The sequence below is a fragment of the Aegilops tauschii genome, chromosome 5 (genome assembly GCF_002575655.3).
Source record: "Aegilops tauschii subsp. strangulata cultivar AL8/78 chromosome 5, Aet v6.0, whole genome shotgun sequence".
NCBI lineage: Eukaryota > Viridiplantae > Streptophyta > Magnoliopsida > Poales > Poaceae > Aegilops > Aegilops tauschii.
The window spans coordinates 466,555,371-466,573,083 of NC_053039.3; the positions used below are offsets into that span (position 1 = coordinate 466,555,371).

Consider the following 17,713-nt stretch of genomic DNA (forward strand, 5'->3'; position numbering starts at 1 on the left):
AGCGGTGCTGCGGCCGAACCGACGGATGGCTTGCATCCGGCGACGAAAACGGCGGAGGCCACCAACTCCATGGCGGCGAAGGGCAACGAGGCGGTAGCGGCGACCGTCCTCGCGGATCAGGCGGAGGAGGGAGACAAGGCCAGGCATCTCACCGACGGCGAGTGCTCCCTCCCTTCTCTCTTTCTCGGTTGTTTTTTTTTTTTTTTTTGCTCTCTTGCTCTCGCTGGCTCTTCTAGCGTGTGTGATAACGTGTGTTGAAGCGAATGGGAAAACTTGTATTGATCGGGAGTTGCAGATTACAATTTATACTATCCGGAGAGTCGCGATGGGAAAGAATGCGTCGGTTTTGAAGAAAGACCCGAGAGGCGTCTGTTGCGGATGTAACCGCACGCCGTTTGGGTAAGTGGAGGTTTTCCCCTAATTACATGTGCTAATTAATCACAACATAAAGCTTGTGGATTTGCCCTAAAAAAAATTCACGGGGCATCTCGGCGGCCTTCTTTTCCGTGTCTCCCCCCGCTCAGCTCGTGCTCTGCTTTCTGTACGAGCTGGCCATTCCCAAGAATAATATGTTCCTTCTTCCAGTGAACAGATATACAGTATCTACTTGTGCGTGTGTCGTTTTTCTTTTGATTTCCCACCGTGGTTGGTAAAAGTTGGAACATTACAACTTTGACCTTATTTTTAAGGTAATAAATGTTAAAAGTTCGGGCGTACAAACGTTGACATCAGTATTTAGAGTGCGATTTTAAAACATCACAAATAACTATATTGCCATTATAAAATATCACAAGTTTGCATTAGATTTTCCTGTCTAGTGATTTAAGACCGCACCATCAGTAAATTCGCAGCCACCGTGAGAGCGATACTGCAGGCGATTTAAGGTCCGACACCATAGTAAAATCTATTCCTACATTGGTTAGGAATACGATGAAATGACAAGAGTTTTAGGCCATGACCCAAGGCCAACACCAGCACGACACAGCCACAAAAACAACACAAGGGTGCCAGACGAACGGATTAAGATCAATATCCAAATGCCAGCACGGCACATAATCCCGATAACACAATCTATAACTCCAGCAAGATAATAACCAAAACTCAAAGGAACAGGTCCGTTGTGCAGGGTGCCAGACTTTAACAAAAACGCATTTCACTCGTCGTCGTCCTCGTCGTCATCGGCGGCACCGGCAGAGTTGTTGAGGGCGTTGAGCCTTTCGACGAGGCTGGCCTTCCTCTGCTCATAGGTCAGCTTCTTGGGGTTGTACCTGCATCCAAAAGACTAAGTTCACAATGCAGCTCACAGCAAGGTGTTCAAGAACAGTGGTCAAGAGTAAATGCACGCTCAAGACAGTATGATGAAGAGCTTGCCGACTATACCTCTTGTGAGTCTTGGGAGGCGCCTTGGTTGATTTGGCCATGGTGGGATCAGCACGGATGGCAGCATGAACCTTCTTGTAAACTGCTTCCATGTCATCAGCTGAGATTCCCCTCTTGATGTACTCACTGAAGTGAGTTTGGAACTTCTCTGGTTCCTCATCTGCTAGTGACTGCAACAAGAGAAAGGCATAAGTTCATTAACAGATGAACAACTAACTAGGTACAAGAGCATGAACAAGAGAAATACAGAATCAAGAGAGCAATGGCTTCCAACACACCCTCATGTAGTCAGCGACATGCCCTCCAAAGATGTACTTGCGGTGAATCTCAGCATCCAGCGACTTTTCATCCTTCTTGAAACCAGCAAATCTCTTGTCACTGTGTGGAATGTCAAGGCCGCCATCCAAAGCTCCCTGCAGGACCAAAAATAATTACACCAGGGGCAAAAAAAGCTCCAAGGGATATAACCTGTGCATTCAAAAACAAAATAAGTTCTGAAATGCAGCAGAATAGGGAGCAGCATATCACTTAATGCAAATAAAAAATGAGAACAAACAGCAATAACAATGCTTTTTCACTAGGTCAAACAGCAAAAATAGTTGCTTTAGAAACTTGACACAATAAAGCAGAGCAGCTATAAACAAGTTACAGGGCAATCATGCAATTAAACTCCCAAGTCTATCTAAGGTAGCTAAAGAGGAACGAACAATCGTGATTTGCCGATAGTTTCATGCCAAAGGCTTGTGACATTGAGTGTCCATCTGCACTTATAAAACTGTACGGTAATAACATCGCATACCTTAAGGGCACCAAACACACGGTTTCCAGTGGTGGTCCTAATAAGACCAACATCCAAGAGCGCACGGAAAGGCCTCCTCTCATCAGAAGGCTCAACAGAGAAGTCCTCACCCGTGGCCTGAGCACAGACATATTAGTTGTGCCCATCAGAAGCAGCAAATCAGGATATTACACTAAAAATAATATTGAAGCCAAATTATACCTCAACATTGCCTTCATACTCCTCATCGAGATCACGGTTCTTGAGCACACGACGAGCCAAAAGGAGACCAGTGCAGTAGGCTACATCATGCATTCAGAAAATTAGATAAGAAAAGAGGCATGCATAAGATCACAGCATGCATTTGCACATTCATTCAGTAGCTAAAATCAACCTGCAGCATAGTTGGTCAGGCCAACTTCAAGACCATAGCGAGGCAACTCATGGGAGTAGGCAGCGGCCATCACGATATCACCAGCAATGGTAGCATACACAATTTGTGCAGTGACATCCTTGTTGGTCTAAAGTACTATTGTTAAGAGATACAACATGCCTCCAAGGTAATAATAAGCAGAATATAGAAGATTGACAAGTGCACAAATTATAACGAAGAAACTTTGAAGGATACAAATCGCACAACAAAACGGTACTTGGGGGTATTGTATTTGTTCTTGTCCTGGTTTGTGAGCCTCAGCCTGGCCCTGTAGTCGGTCTTCCCCTCTGAGAAAACATGGGGAAAAGGAAAATCAGCCAATCAGAATCGCTGTCAAATGACAGAAGTGGCAGATTCATGGAGAGGCAGGTGTTAGACATACGGCGCCTTCTCTTGAACTTGACTTGGAAACGCTTGGAGTACGCCCTTGTCTTCTGGTTCTTGATGTACACCTACAAGACATATCAAAGAGAAGCATATGAGTATACCTGGGTTTGGAACATGAGTGCCACCCAGGAAACACTAGTAATCAATCAGGCGGCACAAACAAACCATTTTTATGATAAGATATCAAAGTGGTTCATAGTTGTATTCGATGACGAGAAACATTGAATCTGCCGACTTAGAGTAATCACAAGTACTATTTCCTGAATACAACCGAGTCTACTGTCGCGCGCAGAAACAAATCCCGCACTCTAATTCATCCCTCGTAAGCTGGTCTACGAAATGGGAACTTGTTTTCACAGCAGTTGCAAGGCAATTAGAGCAGGCAATAATACTACCGAAGCATGATTCGCGAGCAACAGAATCTCATGAAGCAGCAGAAATCCAGATCTGAGACGGAGCAAGCACGCCGCAGATCTGACTAGGAAGTGCTAAACCCTTAAGCCCCGAGTCACAAGCTATGAAGGGAAATCGAAAACCTAGGCGACGACCACTGCGGCGGAGGCGCACGGAAGCGCAGCAACGCGCGCGCGGACCGAAGCAGCAGCCATGGAGGAAGAGGAGGCGGGGAGACCGGACGTACCATCGCGCCTGCGGGGAGGGAGCTCCTGCGGAAGGAGGCGGCGGCGGCGGCGCGGGCGGGCGAGCGGGCGGAAGGGCTAGGGATGGGAGGCAGCGTGGTGGCGCTTGTATATACGCGGGGGCGGGCCTGGCTGCTTGCTGGGCCGCGGTGCGAGTCGCCCCCGAATGGGTGGGCCTCTTTCGGCCCGCTTCTAAGGCCCATGAATTGCGTTTCGTTCTGTTTTTTTCCGCCTCGGCTCGCTGGAGGGCGAGAGCATGACGCCCGCTGTTGCATGCTGCAGTTGCAGAGGGGAGAGAGCGGTTGCTCGTTCCTTCGCGACTCGTCTTCCGTTCCGTGTCCCTCCGGCGGATCACCGTTGGCGATGGCGATGGCGATGGCGATCCCGTCCCTGCTCGCGGCGCTGCTGGCCGGCTGCGTCCTCCTCGCCGTGCCGGCGCCGCAGTGCGCGGTGACGGCGACGGACCACGTTGTCGGGGGCTCGCTCTGGACCATCCCCACGAGCAGCGACCACTACAGCAACTGGGCGGGCAACAGGACGATCTTCGCCGGCGACAACCTCGGTGAGCCGGCCGCCACCGTCCCTCTCGAGTGCGAGTGCTGTTCGTGTTTGATCTCTCACGACGAGAAATGTGTGCGTGCGTGCGTGCAGTGTTCAGGTTCGACGCGGGGATGTACGACGTGGTGCAGGTGGGGCAGTGGGAGTACAATCGCTGCTCGTGGGAGGACCCCTACTCGGACACCCTCAAGAGCAGCCCCGCCGTGTTCCACCTCGACTTCGCCGACGCCAAATACTACGTCTGCACCATCGGCAACTACTGCTCCCTCGGCGTCAAGATCTACGTCCAGGTCCAGCAGGCCTAGCACAGCACACAGCCTCTCGCCCTGCAATCTCTGCACTAATAAACTCCTTTCAACTGCTACTCCTACTAATTTCTTCTAGTATGTTATTCCAAGAATGGAATTGTGCTTAGATCGACAATAATGCAAGTGGATAATAATGTGCATGATGATGATAATGATTACGATGCCAGCCAGAAAACCTGATTAAAAACCACAAACATGCTTTGCAAAATTGTCCACGGTACTGCTTAGACAACGTATTCAGAGAGACAGACAGACAGCGTGCGTTAGTTTTCACAAACAGATTGCTTTTATACGAGTATCACACTACATTAAGAGTAGCCACGTAGCATTTTTCAAAAGACATGGATACAGCCCCGGCGCCATACGGGCAAAAATCAGCTTCATCGATAACACCGCCAAAACCCCAAAGAGCGGGCAGGCATCTTGATCTTGGGTCCCAAAAAAGCTTGCTGCCCAACCTATCTTACTGTTGTGCGCACTGCACTCTTTGGGCACCGCCTCCAGGCATCTCGTCGTCCTCATCGTACGCCTCCTGAGCAGCAGCATGGGCTTTCCGACGCATCTCCTCCTCCATGTTGACGTCATGCATTGTCGTCTCCTCGCATTCATCGAGCTCCATGTCGGTCAGCTTGGATGCAGGCTTTGGTGGAAGCACAGCCTCGAGAGCCTTGCACTGATCCGGTGCCAGCGAGTCGGGAAACTCCACCGTGAAATGAATGTAGAGCTTGCCCTTCATGAAAGGCCTCTGGTACATCGGCATCCCCTCGTCGCTGATTGCCTTGAATGAATCTGCTCAGATTTTAAAACCAAAGATTATCAGCAAGTACATTTTTACATCAGTATACAGATTGGTCACTGAGATCTATGAGGCCATACCAGGCTTGACAACTTCACCAGGGTTTGATTTAATGAGCAGCTGCCTGTTGTCCAGATGGGTCAGGACGAGTTGGAACCCACAAAGAGCTTCAGTGAGAGATATGGTATGCTCATAGAAGAGATCATCGCCCTTTCTCTTGAACTTCGGGTGTTCCTTCTGCTGGACGACAAATACAATGTCTCCAGTAACAGTGTCAGGCTGAAAACAAAACACACTGTTAGTTTGTGGACATCGAAGCAAAGCTATAATAATAAAGAGTAAAGAATATCATAGACTGAACAAGCATACCGCCTCATCAGCTTCACCAGGGAAGGTGATCTTCTGGTTGTGTTGCATCCCCTTCTCAACGTGAACCTCCAGAACTTTCTTCTCCTGAAGAACCTTCTCACCCTTGCAGCCTGGGCAGCGATCCTTGTCGTTAATACTCTCCCCGGTGCCCTTGCAATCATTGCAGGCCTGCTGCATCTGCTGTATCATGGAAGGCCCCAGCTGACGAATAGTGACTTTCATGCCTGACCCCTGGCAACCTGGGCACCTCATGGAAGCACCAGACTTGGATCCCTTGCTGAAATAAACAAGGAACTATGTTCAAGAGCAGCACTGCAGAAAACACATGGTCAACTGGGTTAACTGGGAAGGAACAAACCAGACTTACCCCTTGCACTTGGAGCAGAGGACACTACGGGAAAGAGAGAGCTTCTTCGAGGTACCATTGTAAAGATCTTCTAGAGAAGCTTTAAGTGGATGGACAACATCCTCTCCCCTCCTTTGCCTTCTGCCCCTGCTGCTGCCGCCACCACCACCTGTGCACAAAATATACATATGCAATTTATTACATCAAGACATCATGCACTATATAACAGAGTTTGATGGTCAAACAGGAAAATAGGTTGCCTTCAAACAATACCTCCAAAAGAGGGCCCAAAAAATGATGAGAAGATGTCAAATGGATCAACTCCACCACCTCCTCCTCCACCCATTCCTTCCTTGAGAGCATCTTCGCCATACTGATCATAGATCTCACGCTTCTCAGGGTCACTCAAAACCTCATAGGCTTGTGCCAGCTCCTTGAACTGAAATAAAATTTAAACAACAGATAAACCTGAAATAAGCCTTCCATTCTGCTGATCATGGTAAATAAGCAAATAGATTTAGCATGAGAGCTAAAACAGTACAGAAAAACGACAATGATATATTTACGCTCACTAGATACATTTGGACCTTTCCAGGCAGAATCCCATAATGTCCAACAAGTTCTTTCACAGTTCAAAGAGTAAAATTTGTTAAATTTACATCAAAGCAAGAAATATCATATTACACGACATAAGCAAGACAAAAAAGCGAAGTTTGTACCACTCCACTACAGCAGAGTATAGCAGAATAAAGAGATTAGAGTTGTCAAGCAGAACGATTACCTAATATATACTCCCTCTGTAAACAAATATAAGAGCATTTAGATCACTACTTTAGTGATCTAAACGCTCTTATATTTCTTTACGGAGGGAGTAGCAGATAAGCAAAAAGCATAATAAATAAAGCGGCATCATACAGATCTAAAAACTGTCCAACAGATAATTACCCTGATAGATCACAGCATTTAACTAATAGTACATTGTCCAAACAAGTGGACCACTTTTAGTAAGGGAATCTGCATCAGAGCTAAAATGGGGGTGCTGTAGGAAATCATAAGTTCCACATAGGTGTCATATGATAAGCTTCACAAAAGTCCAAAAACAGATAAGGTGAATTATCCATGGTATGAAATACAGACTAGACACATATCATTTTCTGCCATCAGCATGGGATTTGACACTCCCATACACAATTATCAGCAGGGACAACGTGGATGACCAATGGAATGTATAACCACCCCATGTGATAAGCTATCTGAAAGATGGGCTTCCATGATAGGGGAATGTTGCATGTCCCACACTGCTGCCCTATTGATGCACTCCTAACAAGTAACAACTGGGCACAGTCGCTGTCAAGGGGTGGGAGAATTGTGGTGTGTGAGGTGACAATTCTCATGTATGACTTGTGGGGACATCAGAGAAACAAGAAGCATCAAATGTCTTCCCATGGCACTAAGAAAACGGTTGTCCACCTTATAACTAGACTAGAAAAGAGGTCTACAAATATGCATTATCCCTAGATGAATCACCAAATGAGTACTATCCAACCAGGAGCATTTTTTAAACTACTAAATCTTACTTAACAATGAAGATGCAAAATAACTGGCCTGCAAAAACATGCAAACAACTATACTTCTGTTCCCCGAATCTAGCCAAATTCAAGCCCAGGGAAACTTTCCTATACGTGTAAGTAGCCAGCACTCTGCAGAAAGCAATACACGCCAACGAAAGATCGCGATCATGACCACTTCACATCAAACCACAACAGGCAGGGCAAGCACTCCCCCCTGACTAGCCACAGCAAATCCTCTTCTTTTCTTTCTGCCAATCGCCACAGCAAATCCTCCAAGACGCAACGGGAGCTACAAACCCCAGCAGAACCAGATCGTCATGAATCCACACAGAATTCGCAGCTCGGCCACATCACAGATGCCCCTACGCGAATTGACTCCCTGCGCCGCACGAACTTCCCGCGCCCGATCTATCTAGTTCTACCTTGCCATGGCAGATCAGATCACACCAGATCGCGCCCGAACGGACCCAAAAAGTAGCAGCTAAGACGCGATGATCGCAGGGGAGGAAGGGCGGGATCGGACCTTCTCGGGGTCTCCGCCCTTGTCGGGGTGGTTCTTGATGGCGGCCTTGCGGTAGGCCTTCTTGAGGTCGTCCTGGGCGGCGTTCTTGGGCACCCCGAGCACCTCGTAGTACTTGGTGTTGTCGCTCTTCTTGGGGGCGCGGCCGAACATCTTCGCCGGCGGGGTGGTGGGATGGGTGGGTAGGCCCCTCCTCGCGCGCCGCCGCCGGTCGCCTCTCTCCCGCGGGCGTGGGAGCGGAGACGAGGAGGCGGTCAAAGTCGGGCGGCCGGGCGGAGCGAGTGAGAGAGAGAGAGGGTTTGGCCCCGCTGGATACGCCAGGGCTAATGTAGAGAATGGAGTCCGTGAGCTGGCTGCGGAGGCGTATTCTGCGTCGCGGGCCGCGACGCGGACCCGAATTGTTTACTGCTCTCGAGGGGAGCCCGGGCCCTGGATTGTTGGACCTGGTGAGGTCGCTGGCCAGAGATTCCAGCCCAAATGCGCCATCGTATGGGCCAGAACTCCTCTTTGATCGGTCGGTGTTGTGACGGTTTAGCACCGGGGCCCACCCGCCTGGTGGCCGCTCTGCATCTGTGTCCTCGCCGGCTGATTCAGGCAGGCGGCCAGCTGGCCAGGAACAACAGTTCCAAAAGACAGAAGCCACCGGACCCCTCTCCATCGGAAAGGCTTTTTTCCTTGGAAGAAAGAAAGTTTTCTTTAACGCAGTGCAGATGCAGACGTTATATACTTATCTTTTTTTTTCGGAAAAATTTTCAATCTATTCATCTTCAATCATGGCAGTACAACGAACACCAGAAATAAAAATTACATCCAGATCCGTAGACCACCTAGCGACGACTACAAGCACTGAAGCGAGCCGAAGGCACGCCACCGTCATCACCCCTCCATCGCCGGAGTCAGGCACAACTTGTTGTAGTAGACAGTCGGGAAGTCGTCGTGCTAAGGCCCCATAGGACCAGCGCACCAGAACAGCAACCGCCGCCAATGAAGAATAACGTAGGTTGGAAGGATTCAACCCGAAGACACGCGAACATAGACGAACAACGATGAGATCCGAGCAAATCCACCAAAGATAGATCCGCCGGAGACACACCTCTACACGCCCACCAACGATGCTAGATGCACCGCCGGAACGGGGGCTAGGAGGGGAGACCTTTATTCCATCTTCAGGGAGCCGCCACCGTCTCGCCTTCCTGAGCAGGACACAAACCCTAACAAGACAGGAAAAAACGACTGAAAACTGAGCCCTCCCGCCGGCCCTTGGCAGGATCCACCGCGCCTCCATGGCCCTAGGGCCACCGGAGACGAGGCGGACCTGCGGCGGCGCCGGCGAGAGGCGGAAACCCTATATATACTTACCCTTATGAATGTATACATGCTCATCCTATCTTTATGAACACCTCTGAAAGACTGAGCCGGCACATCATCGACGGGAACATCTCCTCCCACTAGATACATCGCCGGAAGGCCTGAAACAAGTCAACAAAAATGTGAGCACCAATGTCAAGTTTAAGACTTAAAACTCTGATGGACTGATGATTCCACTGTTGTTCTAACCATCCAATCACAAATTGATTTGCTGAAAGGCTTATTTTTTTGCACGTGCTTCCATGTTCTTAAACTCAACTCACAGAAATGTCCCTTGGCTAGAAAAAATACAATACAAAATAGTTAACTATTTTGTGTGTTTGGTAAAAAAATATCATCATCATGGACTAGACTAATATGACCCCGGTATATGCATGAATGCGTGCAAACAATGTTTGTGGACATGCCCATGAAACCTTTATTTGTCCGTGCACCACTTGACAGTGTCCTGGTTTAGGGATCTCACACCACGTCGATTCGTGGTCTGGATGGACCGGGTTGAGGACCACTCGGTCGGTTTCATCCTGGACTACGTTGGGCAGCCAATGGCGGATTATGCGAAGACTCCGCAATACTTGGCTTACAAGACAAGAAGACGGAGTCGTATAAGACTCTACCTCCACCTACGTAGTTGATTAGGACATGTAACATTAGGACCCCGAGTGTTATATAAGTCAGGGGTCGGGCTCGTAGATAGACACAATAGAAACTATCGGTACTCACTTATACTTTGTACACACCCCGAACGCAATATACACGAGTAGGACGTGGCGTATTATCTCCTCCGTGAGAGCCCGACCCTGGGTAAGGCATTGCTTCTTGTTACCATTCAGCCCAATCGCCTAGTCGGGGTACCATACCGAAGGATCTACCAGATTGAGCATTGGCAGTGGTGGCCTCCAGTTAGACGAACTCAACGGCTCAAATGGAGTCAAGATCAGCACTCATATCGGTTCCAGCAAGATCTTCGTGTCGGTGCAGATGTTCTTTTCAGCGTCGCCACCTTCATTGTTGACTCGACTGGTCAGATTTAGCAACCTGGAGTTCTCAGCGGATTCCTGCAGAAAGCTATTCTCTGGGGTTTGACATCAAGCCAAATCCAGGAGCAGCAAGGGGCGGGGTTCCAAATTTGATCCTAGAGATACCGGAAGATGTTGAATTTTTTGACCCACCCACTACCCATCTCATCGCCAACGCCGAGGATCTCTGGGTGTCCTGGAGGGTGCCACCGAGGACGACATGGAAGAGGAATCCGGTGAGTCTGCGAACTACCGGCTGTCAGCTACGGTGCTCTTGTGCAAGTGGTAGGAAACCTCAGCCTACGAGTGCTACATGGTGGACACCAACCCCACGGGCCAGAGCTCTGGCAATAACACTGATGTGGAAAACCTAGACTACGACCTGCAGGCGAAGGAGGTTCCTAAGAAACGAGCACCACCTCGGGTGCCCATCGAGTTCAATGGTCAAGATTTCCTGGCATTGGAAGAGGAGTTCGACAGTCCACGCCACAATCAAGCTCGGGAGAATATGTGGAAGTGAGTTGTAAAGTTGGCCCAAAACCACAACCATTTGGCCGAGGGTGCAAGATCTAGAAGACCATTGGCAACAAGTCCTCCAATATGAGGAGAACTTGGAGAGCAAGTGCATTTCAATGGCACCAAATAAGATTGCGGTTGTGCAATGCCGGAACCTGATCAAAGTGGATGTAGTTGCAGACCACATAGCGGTTCCCACCCCCACGTGGGCCAAGAACATGCACGTTGGTGTAGGAGATCGCCCTTCCCATTGTGAACATGACGGTCGATGGGACAACATGCGTGCACGGGTCGCGATAGCGAGACTAAAAAGCCGGTTTGATGCACCAGTCAGTCGCGTCGCATCGCGCGAGATGGCGCATGCTAGCGCAACGCACACCACCACAGAGAGGTGGCCCTGCCCGCGCCTGCGGCCTACACGTCATGGACCCGTGAAGTAAACCCGTTGGGTGCGAGGCGTCCGTGGAGATCGAACAGATGGGAGAGTGCCATGGAGCCACCAGCGGGAGCCTCACGCAAAACTTACGACGTGGAGGCTCCAAGGAGGCGGGTACTCCAACATCCTTCATAGGAGTAATAACCTCAATCGAAATTTATTCTATTTATTTACATATGAATCGTTGCATTTACTTGCTTACAATCATCAATTCCGAATAGATTAATTGTTAATCCTTGTAACTACCAAGGCCAGTGAGATTAACAATCTCAATCACCGTTTAAGTTGGGGACCAAGAAGAAGCTATCTAATTGTGTTTAGGTGTTGATTATTGATTGAAGTCAGGTGCTCCATCGGATTGATAACCCTTGTTCTTCACGGAGGGGAATTTTTGCTGCTCACTGCATGCTCTTGAGGGTCCAACAACTATATTAACAAAGCATACAGTAGCAGTGATCTCTTGTTAAAAGGGTCCAAAGAATTATGAAGTTATACATGTATAATTGCACACTGTATTTCGATACTCTTATTCCAGGGTCCTGTCAAGTATAGTCCATGTCTAGATCTATGCTCAAGGAACATGGTTACGTTCCATCAACCTCGATCATCAGGGAACATTGAGGAACAAACCAACACCATTTAGATCAAACTATATAAGAGTGGTACGATGGAGAAAAATATCACGAACAACCAACCGATTGAAGCTTTGTGATAATCCCCAAGTGCATGGAGTTACTATAGCACTATCCACAGGGGGTGTGGAAGTATATGGAGTGTCAAACCAAGGGGAGCTAGAGGTAGGTTTCCCGATCACTCAAGTTCCATATGCCACTTACGCAACTATCTACGCACTTAACGTCTACTTCTACTATGCTCATGGTGTAATACACTAGAGGTGGCCTCCAAGAGGGAGCCGGGCAGTAGGCCTGCCTTAGGGCCCACGGGACTCGGTGAAGGTCCAACCATGGGAGGAAAGATCAGAGACCCATACACGCGGCTAAGTGACTGTGTAGTAGACTGGGGGTGGCTTCTCAAAGGGGAGCCCATCAGCAGGCCTGCCATGGGGCCCAAGATGCCCACAAGGTTCTGGCAATAGGAGGGAGCCCAAAGGTTCATATATATCTCCACAGATCATCTTGGTCATCAAGTCAAGACAACATCGGTTAGATTGAATCTACCCTCCTACAAAACCCTAGCCCCCACGATCTATATAAGGTGGAGGCTAGGGGCTCTCATTACCATCTACATCCGTAGAACCATACTCTTGGTAGTCTCATACCTCATCCCCATTGTAACTCTCGCATGAGGTACTCCACCATGAATACAAAACACAAAGCAGGACATAGATTGTTACCCCTTCCCGGAGGCTCGAATCTAGGCAACTTCTGAAGGAAATATGCCCCAGAGGCAATAATAAAGTTATTATTTATTTCCTTATATCATGATAAATGTTTATTATTCATGCTAGAATTGTATTAACCGGAAACATAATACTTGTGTGAATACATAGACAAACAAAGTGTCACTAGTATGCCTCTACTTGACTAGCTCGTTTATCAAAGATGGTTATGTTTCCTAGCCATAGACATGAGTTGTCATTTGATTAACGGGATCACATCATTAGGAGAATGATGTGATTGACTTGACCCATTTCGTTAGCTTAGCACTCGATCGTTTAGTATGTTGCTATTGCTTTCTTCATGACTTATACATGTTCCTATGACTATGAGATTATGCAACTCCCGTTTACCGGAGGAACACTTTGTGTGCTACCAAACGTCACAACGTAACTGGGTGATTATAAAGGTGCTCTACAGGTGTCTCCGAAGGTACTTGTTGGGTTGGCGTATTTCGAGATTAGGATTTGTCATTCCGATTGTCGGAGAGGTATCTCTGGGCCCTCTCGGTAATGCACATCACTTAAAGCCTTGCAAGCATTGCAACTAATGAGTTTGTTGCGAGATGATGTATTACGGAACGAGTAAAGAGACTTGCCGGTAACGAGATTGAACTAGGTATTAAGATACCGACGATCGAATCTCGGGCAAGTAACATACCGATGACAAAGGGAACAACGTATGTTGTTATGCGGTCTGACCGATAAAGATCTTCATAGAATATGTGGGAGCCAATATGAGCATCCAGGTTCCGCTATTGGTTATTGACCAGAGACGTGTCTCGGTCATGTCTACATAGTTCTCGAACCTGTAGGGTCCGCACGCTTAACGTTACGATGACAGTTATATTATGAGTTTATATGTATTGATGTACTGAAGGTTGTTCGGAGTCCCGGATGTGATCACGGACATGACGAGGAGTCTCGAAATGATCGAGACATAAAGATTGATATATTGGAAGCCTATGTTTGGATATCGGAAGTGTTTCGGGTGAAATCAGGATTTTACCGGAGTACCGGGAGGTTACCGGAACCCCCCGGCAACATAATGGGCCTTAGTGGGCCTAGGTGGAAGAGAGGAGAGGAGGCCAGGGCAGGGCCGCGCGCCCCTCCCCCCCCCCCCCGTCCGAATAGGACAAGGAGAGGGGGGCGGCGCCCCCCCTTTCCTTCCTCCCCTCCACCTCTTCCCCCTCTCTCTCCTAGTCCAACATGGAAAAGGGGGGAGTCCTACTCCCGGTAGGAGTAGGACTCCTCCCGGCGCGCCTCTCCCCTTGGCCGGCCGAACCTCCCTTGCTCCTTTATATACGGGGGCAGGGGCACCTCTAGACACAACAATTGATCTATTGATCTCTTAGCCGTGTGCGGTGCCCCCCTCCACCATATTACACCTCGATAATATCATAGCGGTGCTTAGGCGAAGCCCTGCGTCGGTAGAACATCATCATCATCACCATGCCGTTGTGCTGACGAAACTCTCCCTCAACACTCGGCTGGATCGGAGTTCGAGGGACGTCATCGAGCTGAACGTGTGCTGAACTCGGAGGTGTCGTGCGTTCGGTACTTGATCGGTCGGATCGTGAAGACGTACGACTACATCAACCGCGTTGTATTAACGCTTCCGCTTTCGGTCTACGAGGGTACGTGGACAACACTCTCCCCTCTCGTTGCTATGCATCACCATGATCTTGCGTGTGCGTAGGAATTTTTTTGAAATTACTACGTTCCCCAACAGTGGCATCCGAGCCTGGTTTTATGCGTTGATGTTATATGCACGAGTAGAACACAAATGAGTTGTGGGCGATATAAGTCATATTGCTTACCAGCATGTCATACTTTGGTTCGGCGGTATTGTTGGATGAAGCGGCCCAGACCAACATTACGCGTACGCTTACGCGAGACTGGTTCTACCGACGTGCTTTGCACATAGGTGGCTGGCGGGTGTCAGTTTCTCCAACTTTAGTTGAACCGAGTGTGGCTACGCCCGGTCCTTGTGAAGGTTAAAACAACACCAACTTGACAAACTATCGTTGTGGTTTTGATGCGTAGGTAAGAACGGTTCTTGCTAAGCCCAATAGCAGCCACGTAAAACTTGCAACAACAAAGTAGAGGACGTCTAACTTGTTTTTGTAGGGCATGTTGTGATGTGATATGGTCAAGACATGATGCTAAATTTTATTGTATGAGATGATCATGTTTTGTAACCGAGTTATCGGCAACTGGCAGAAGCCATATGGTTGTCGCTTTATTGTATGCAATGCAATCGCCCTGTAATGCTTTACTTTATCACTAAGCGGTAGCGATAGTCGTAGAAGCATAAGTTGGCGAGACGACAACGATGACACGATGGAGATCAAGGTGTCGCGCCGGTGACGATGGTGATCATGACGGTGCTTCGGAGATGGAGATCACAAGCACAAGACGATGATGGCCATATCATATCACTTATATTGATTGCATGTGATGTTTATGTTTTATGCATCTTATCTTGCTTTGATTGACGGTAGCATTATAAGATGATCTCTCACTAAATTATCAAGGTATAAGTGTTCTCCCTGAGTATGCACCGTTGCGAAAGTTCTTCGTGCTGAGACACCACGTGATGATCGGGTGTGATAGGCTCTACGTTCAAATACAACGGGTGCAAAACAGTTGCACACGCGGAATACTCAGGTTAAGCTTGACGAGCCTAGCATATAACAGATATGGCCTCGGAACACGGAGACCGAAAGGTCGAGCGTGAATCATATAGTAGATATGATCAACATAGTGATGTTCACCATTGAAACTACTCCATCTCACGTGATGATCGGACATGGTTTAGTTGATATGGATCACGTGATCACTTAGAAGATTAGAGGGATGTCTATCTAAGTGGGAGTTCTTAAGTAATATGATTAATTGAACTTAAATTTATCATGAACTTAGTCCTGATAGTATTTTGCAAATTATGTTGTAGATCAATAGCTCGCGTTGTTGCTTCCCTGTGTTTATTTTTGATATGTTCCTAGAGAAAAATTATGTTGAAAGATGTTAGTAGCAAAGACGCGGATTGGATCCGTGATCTAAGGATTATCCTCATTGCTGCACAAAAGAATTATGTCCTTGATGCACCGCTAGGTGATAGACCTATTGCAGGAGCAGATGCAGACGTTATGAACGTTTGACAAAAGCTCGGTATGATGACTACTTGATAGTTTAGTGCACCATGCTTAACGGCTTAGAATCGGGACTTCAAAGACGTTTTGAACGTCATGGACCATATGAGATGTTCCAGGAGTTGAAGTTAATATTTCAAGCAAATACCCGAGTTGAGAGATATGAAGTCTCCAACAAGTTCTATAGCTAAAAGATGGAGGAGAATAGCTCAAGCAGTGAGCATGTGCTCAGATTGTCTGGGTACTACAATCGCTTGAATCAAGTGGGAGTTAATCTTCCAGATAAAATAGTGATTGACAGAATTCTCTAGTCACCATCACCAAGTTAGTAGAACTTCGTGATGAACTATACTATGCAAGGGATGACGAAAGTAATTCCCGAGCTCTTCGTGATGCTGAAATCGACGAAGGTAGAAATCAAGAAAAACATCAAGTGTTGATGGTTGACGAGACCACTAGTTTCAAGAAAAGGGCAAAGGGAAGAAGGGGAACTTCAAGAAGAACGGCAAGCAAGTTGCTGCTCAAGTGAAGAAGCCCAAGTCTGAACCTAAGCCTGAGACTAAGTGCTTCTACTGCAAAGGGACTGGTCACTGGAAGCGGAACTACCCCAACTATTTGGTGGATAAGAAAGGATGGCAAGGTGAACAAAGGTATATTGGATATACATGTTATTGATGTGTACTTTACTAGTGTTTATAGCAACCCCTCGGTATTTGATACTGGTTCAGTTGCTAAGAGTAGTAACTCGAAACGGGAGTTGCAGAATAAACAGAGACTAGTAAAAGGCGAGGTGACGATGTGTGTTGCAAGTAGTTCCAAGATTGATATGATCATCATCACACACTCCCTATACTTTCGGGATTAGTGTTGAAACTAAATAAGTGTTATTTGGTGTTTGCGTTGAGCATGAATATGATTTGATCATGTTTGTTGCAATACGGTTATTCATCTAAATTAGAGAATAATTGTTGTTCTGTTTACATGAATAAAACCTTCTATGGTCATACACCCAATAAAATGGTTTGTTGGATCTTGATCGTAGTGATACACATATTCATAATAATGAAGCCAAAAGATGCAAAGTTAATAATGATAGTGCAACTTATTTGTGGCACTGCCATTTAGGTCATATTGGTGTAAAGCGCATGAAGAAACTCCATACTGATGGGATTTTGGAATCACTTGATTATGAATCACTTGATGCTTGCGAACCGTGCCTCATGGGCAAGATGACTAAAACGTCGTTCTCCGGAACTATGGAGAGAGCAACAGATTTGTTGGAAATCATACATACAGATGTATGTGGTCCGATGAATATTGAGGCTCGTAGCAGGTATCATTATTTTTTGACCTTCACAAATGATTTGAGCAGATATGGGTATATCTACTTAATGAAACAGAAGTCTGAAACATTTGAAAAGTTCATATAATTTCAGAGTGAAGTGGAAAATCATCGTAACAAGAAAATAAAGTTTCTACGATCTGATCGTGGAGGAGAATATTTGAGTTATGAGTTTGGTCTTCATTTGAAACAATGCGGAATAGTTTCGCAACTCACGCCACCCGGAACACCACAGCGTAATGGTGTGTCCGAACGTCGTAATCGTACTTTACTAGATATGGTGCGATCTATGATGTTTCTTACCGATTTACCACTATAGTTTTGGGGTTATGCATTAGAGACAGTTGCATTCACGTTAAAAAAAGGGCACCATCTAAATCCGTTTGAGACGACACCA

General features: G+C 47.3%; 2 protein-coding genes across 2 annotated transcripts; both read right to left on the reverse strand.

The window, feature by feature from the left end:
* Positions 1-1,005: 1,005 nt before the first annotated feature.
* LOC109769755 (large ribosomal subunit protein uL18z) lies at positions 1,006-4,125 on the reverse strand. The gene is made up of 9 exons (XM_020328479.3): positions 3,619-4,125; positions 2,974-3,043; positions 2,787-2,878; positions 2,553-2,679; positions 2,381-2,460; positions 2,180-2,296; positions 1,659-1,793; positions 1,381-1,550; positions 1,006-1,268 (listed from the first exon to the last, which is right to left on the reverse strand). Exons 1-9 carry the CDS (start codon positions 4,108-4,110, stop codon positions 1,154-1,156), a joined length of 1,398 nt encoding a protein of 465 aa, XP_020184068.2. The 5' UTR covers positions 4,111-4,125; the 3' UTR covers positions 1,006-1,153.
* Positions 4,126-4,662: 537 nt separating this feature from the next.
* LOC109769754 (dnaJ protein homolog) lies at positions 4,663-8,413 on the reverse strand. The gene is made up of 6 exons (XM_020328478.4): positions 8,088-8,413; positions 6,267-6,432; positions 6,015-6,162; positions 5,648-5,924; positions 5,359-5,557; positions 4,663-5,271 (listed from the first exon to the last, which is right to left on the reverse strand). The coding sequence occupies exons 1-6, from the start codon at positions 8,235-8,237 to the stop codon at positions 4,946-4,948; spliced, it is 1,266 nt and encodes a 421-aa protein (XP_020184067.1). The 5' UTR covers positions 8,238-8,413; the 3' UTR covers positions 4,663-4,945.
* Positions 8,414-17,713: the final 9,300 nt, after the last annotated feature.

Coding starts and splice junctions, on each gene's coding strand:
- LOC109769755 (XM_020328479.3), bottom strand. CDS start 4,110: ATGGTCCAGAGCGAGCCCCCGACAACGTGGTCCGTCGCCGTCACCGCG. Junction 2,461..2,552: donor CCTGACCAACTATGCTGCAG/GTTGATTTTAGC, acceptor TGCATGATGTAG/CCTACTGCACTGGTCTCCTT. Junction 1,269..1,380: donor CCTCCCAAGACTCACAAGAG/GTATAGTCGGCA, acceptor TTTTGGATGCAG/GTACAACCCCAAGAAGCTGA.
- LOC109769754 (XM_020328478.4), bottom strand. CDS start 8,237: ATGTTCGGCCGCGCCCCCAAGAAGAGCGACAACACCAAGTACTACGAG. Junction 5,925..6,014: donor CTCTGCTCCAAGTGCAAGGG/GTAAGTCTGGTT, acceptor TGTTTATTTCAG/CAAGGGATCCAAGTCTGGTG. Junction 5,558..5,647: donor CTGGTGAAGCTGATGAGGCG/GTATGCTTGTTC, acceptor TTTTGTTTTCAG/CCTGACACTGTTACTGGAGA.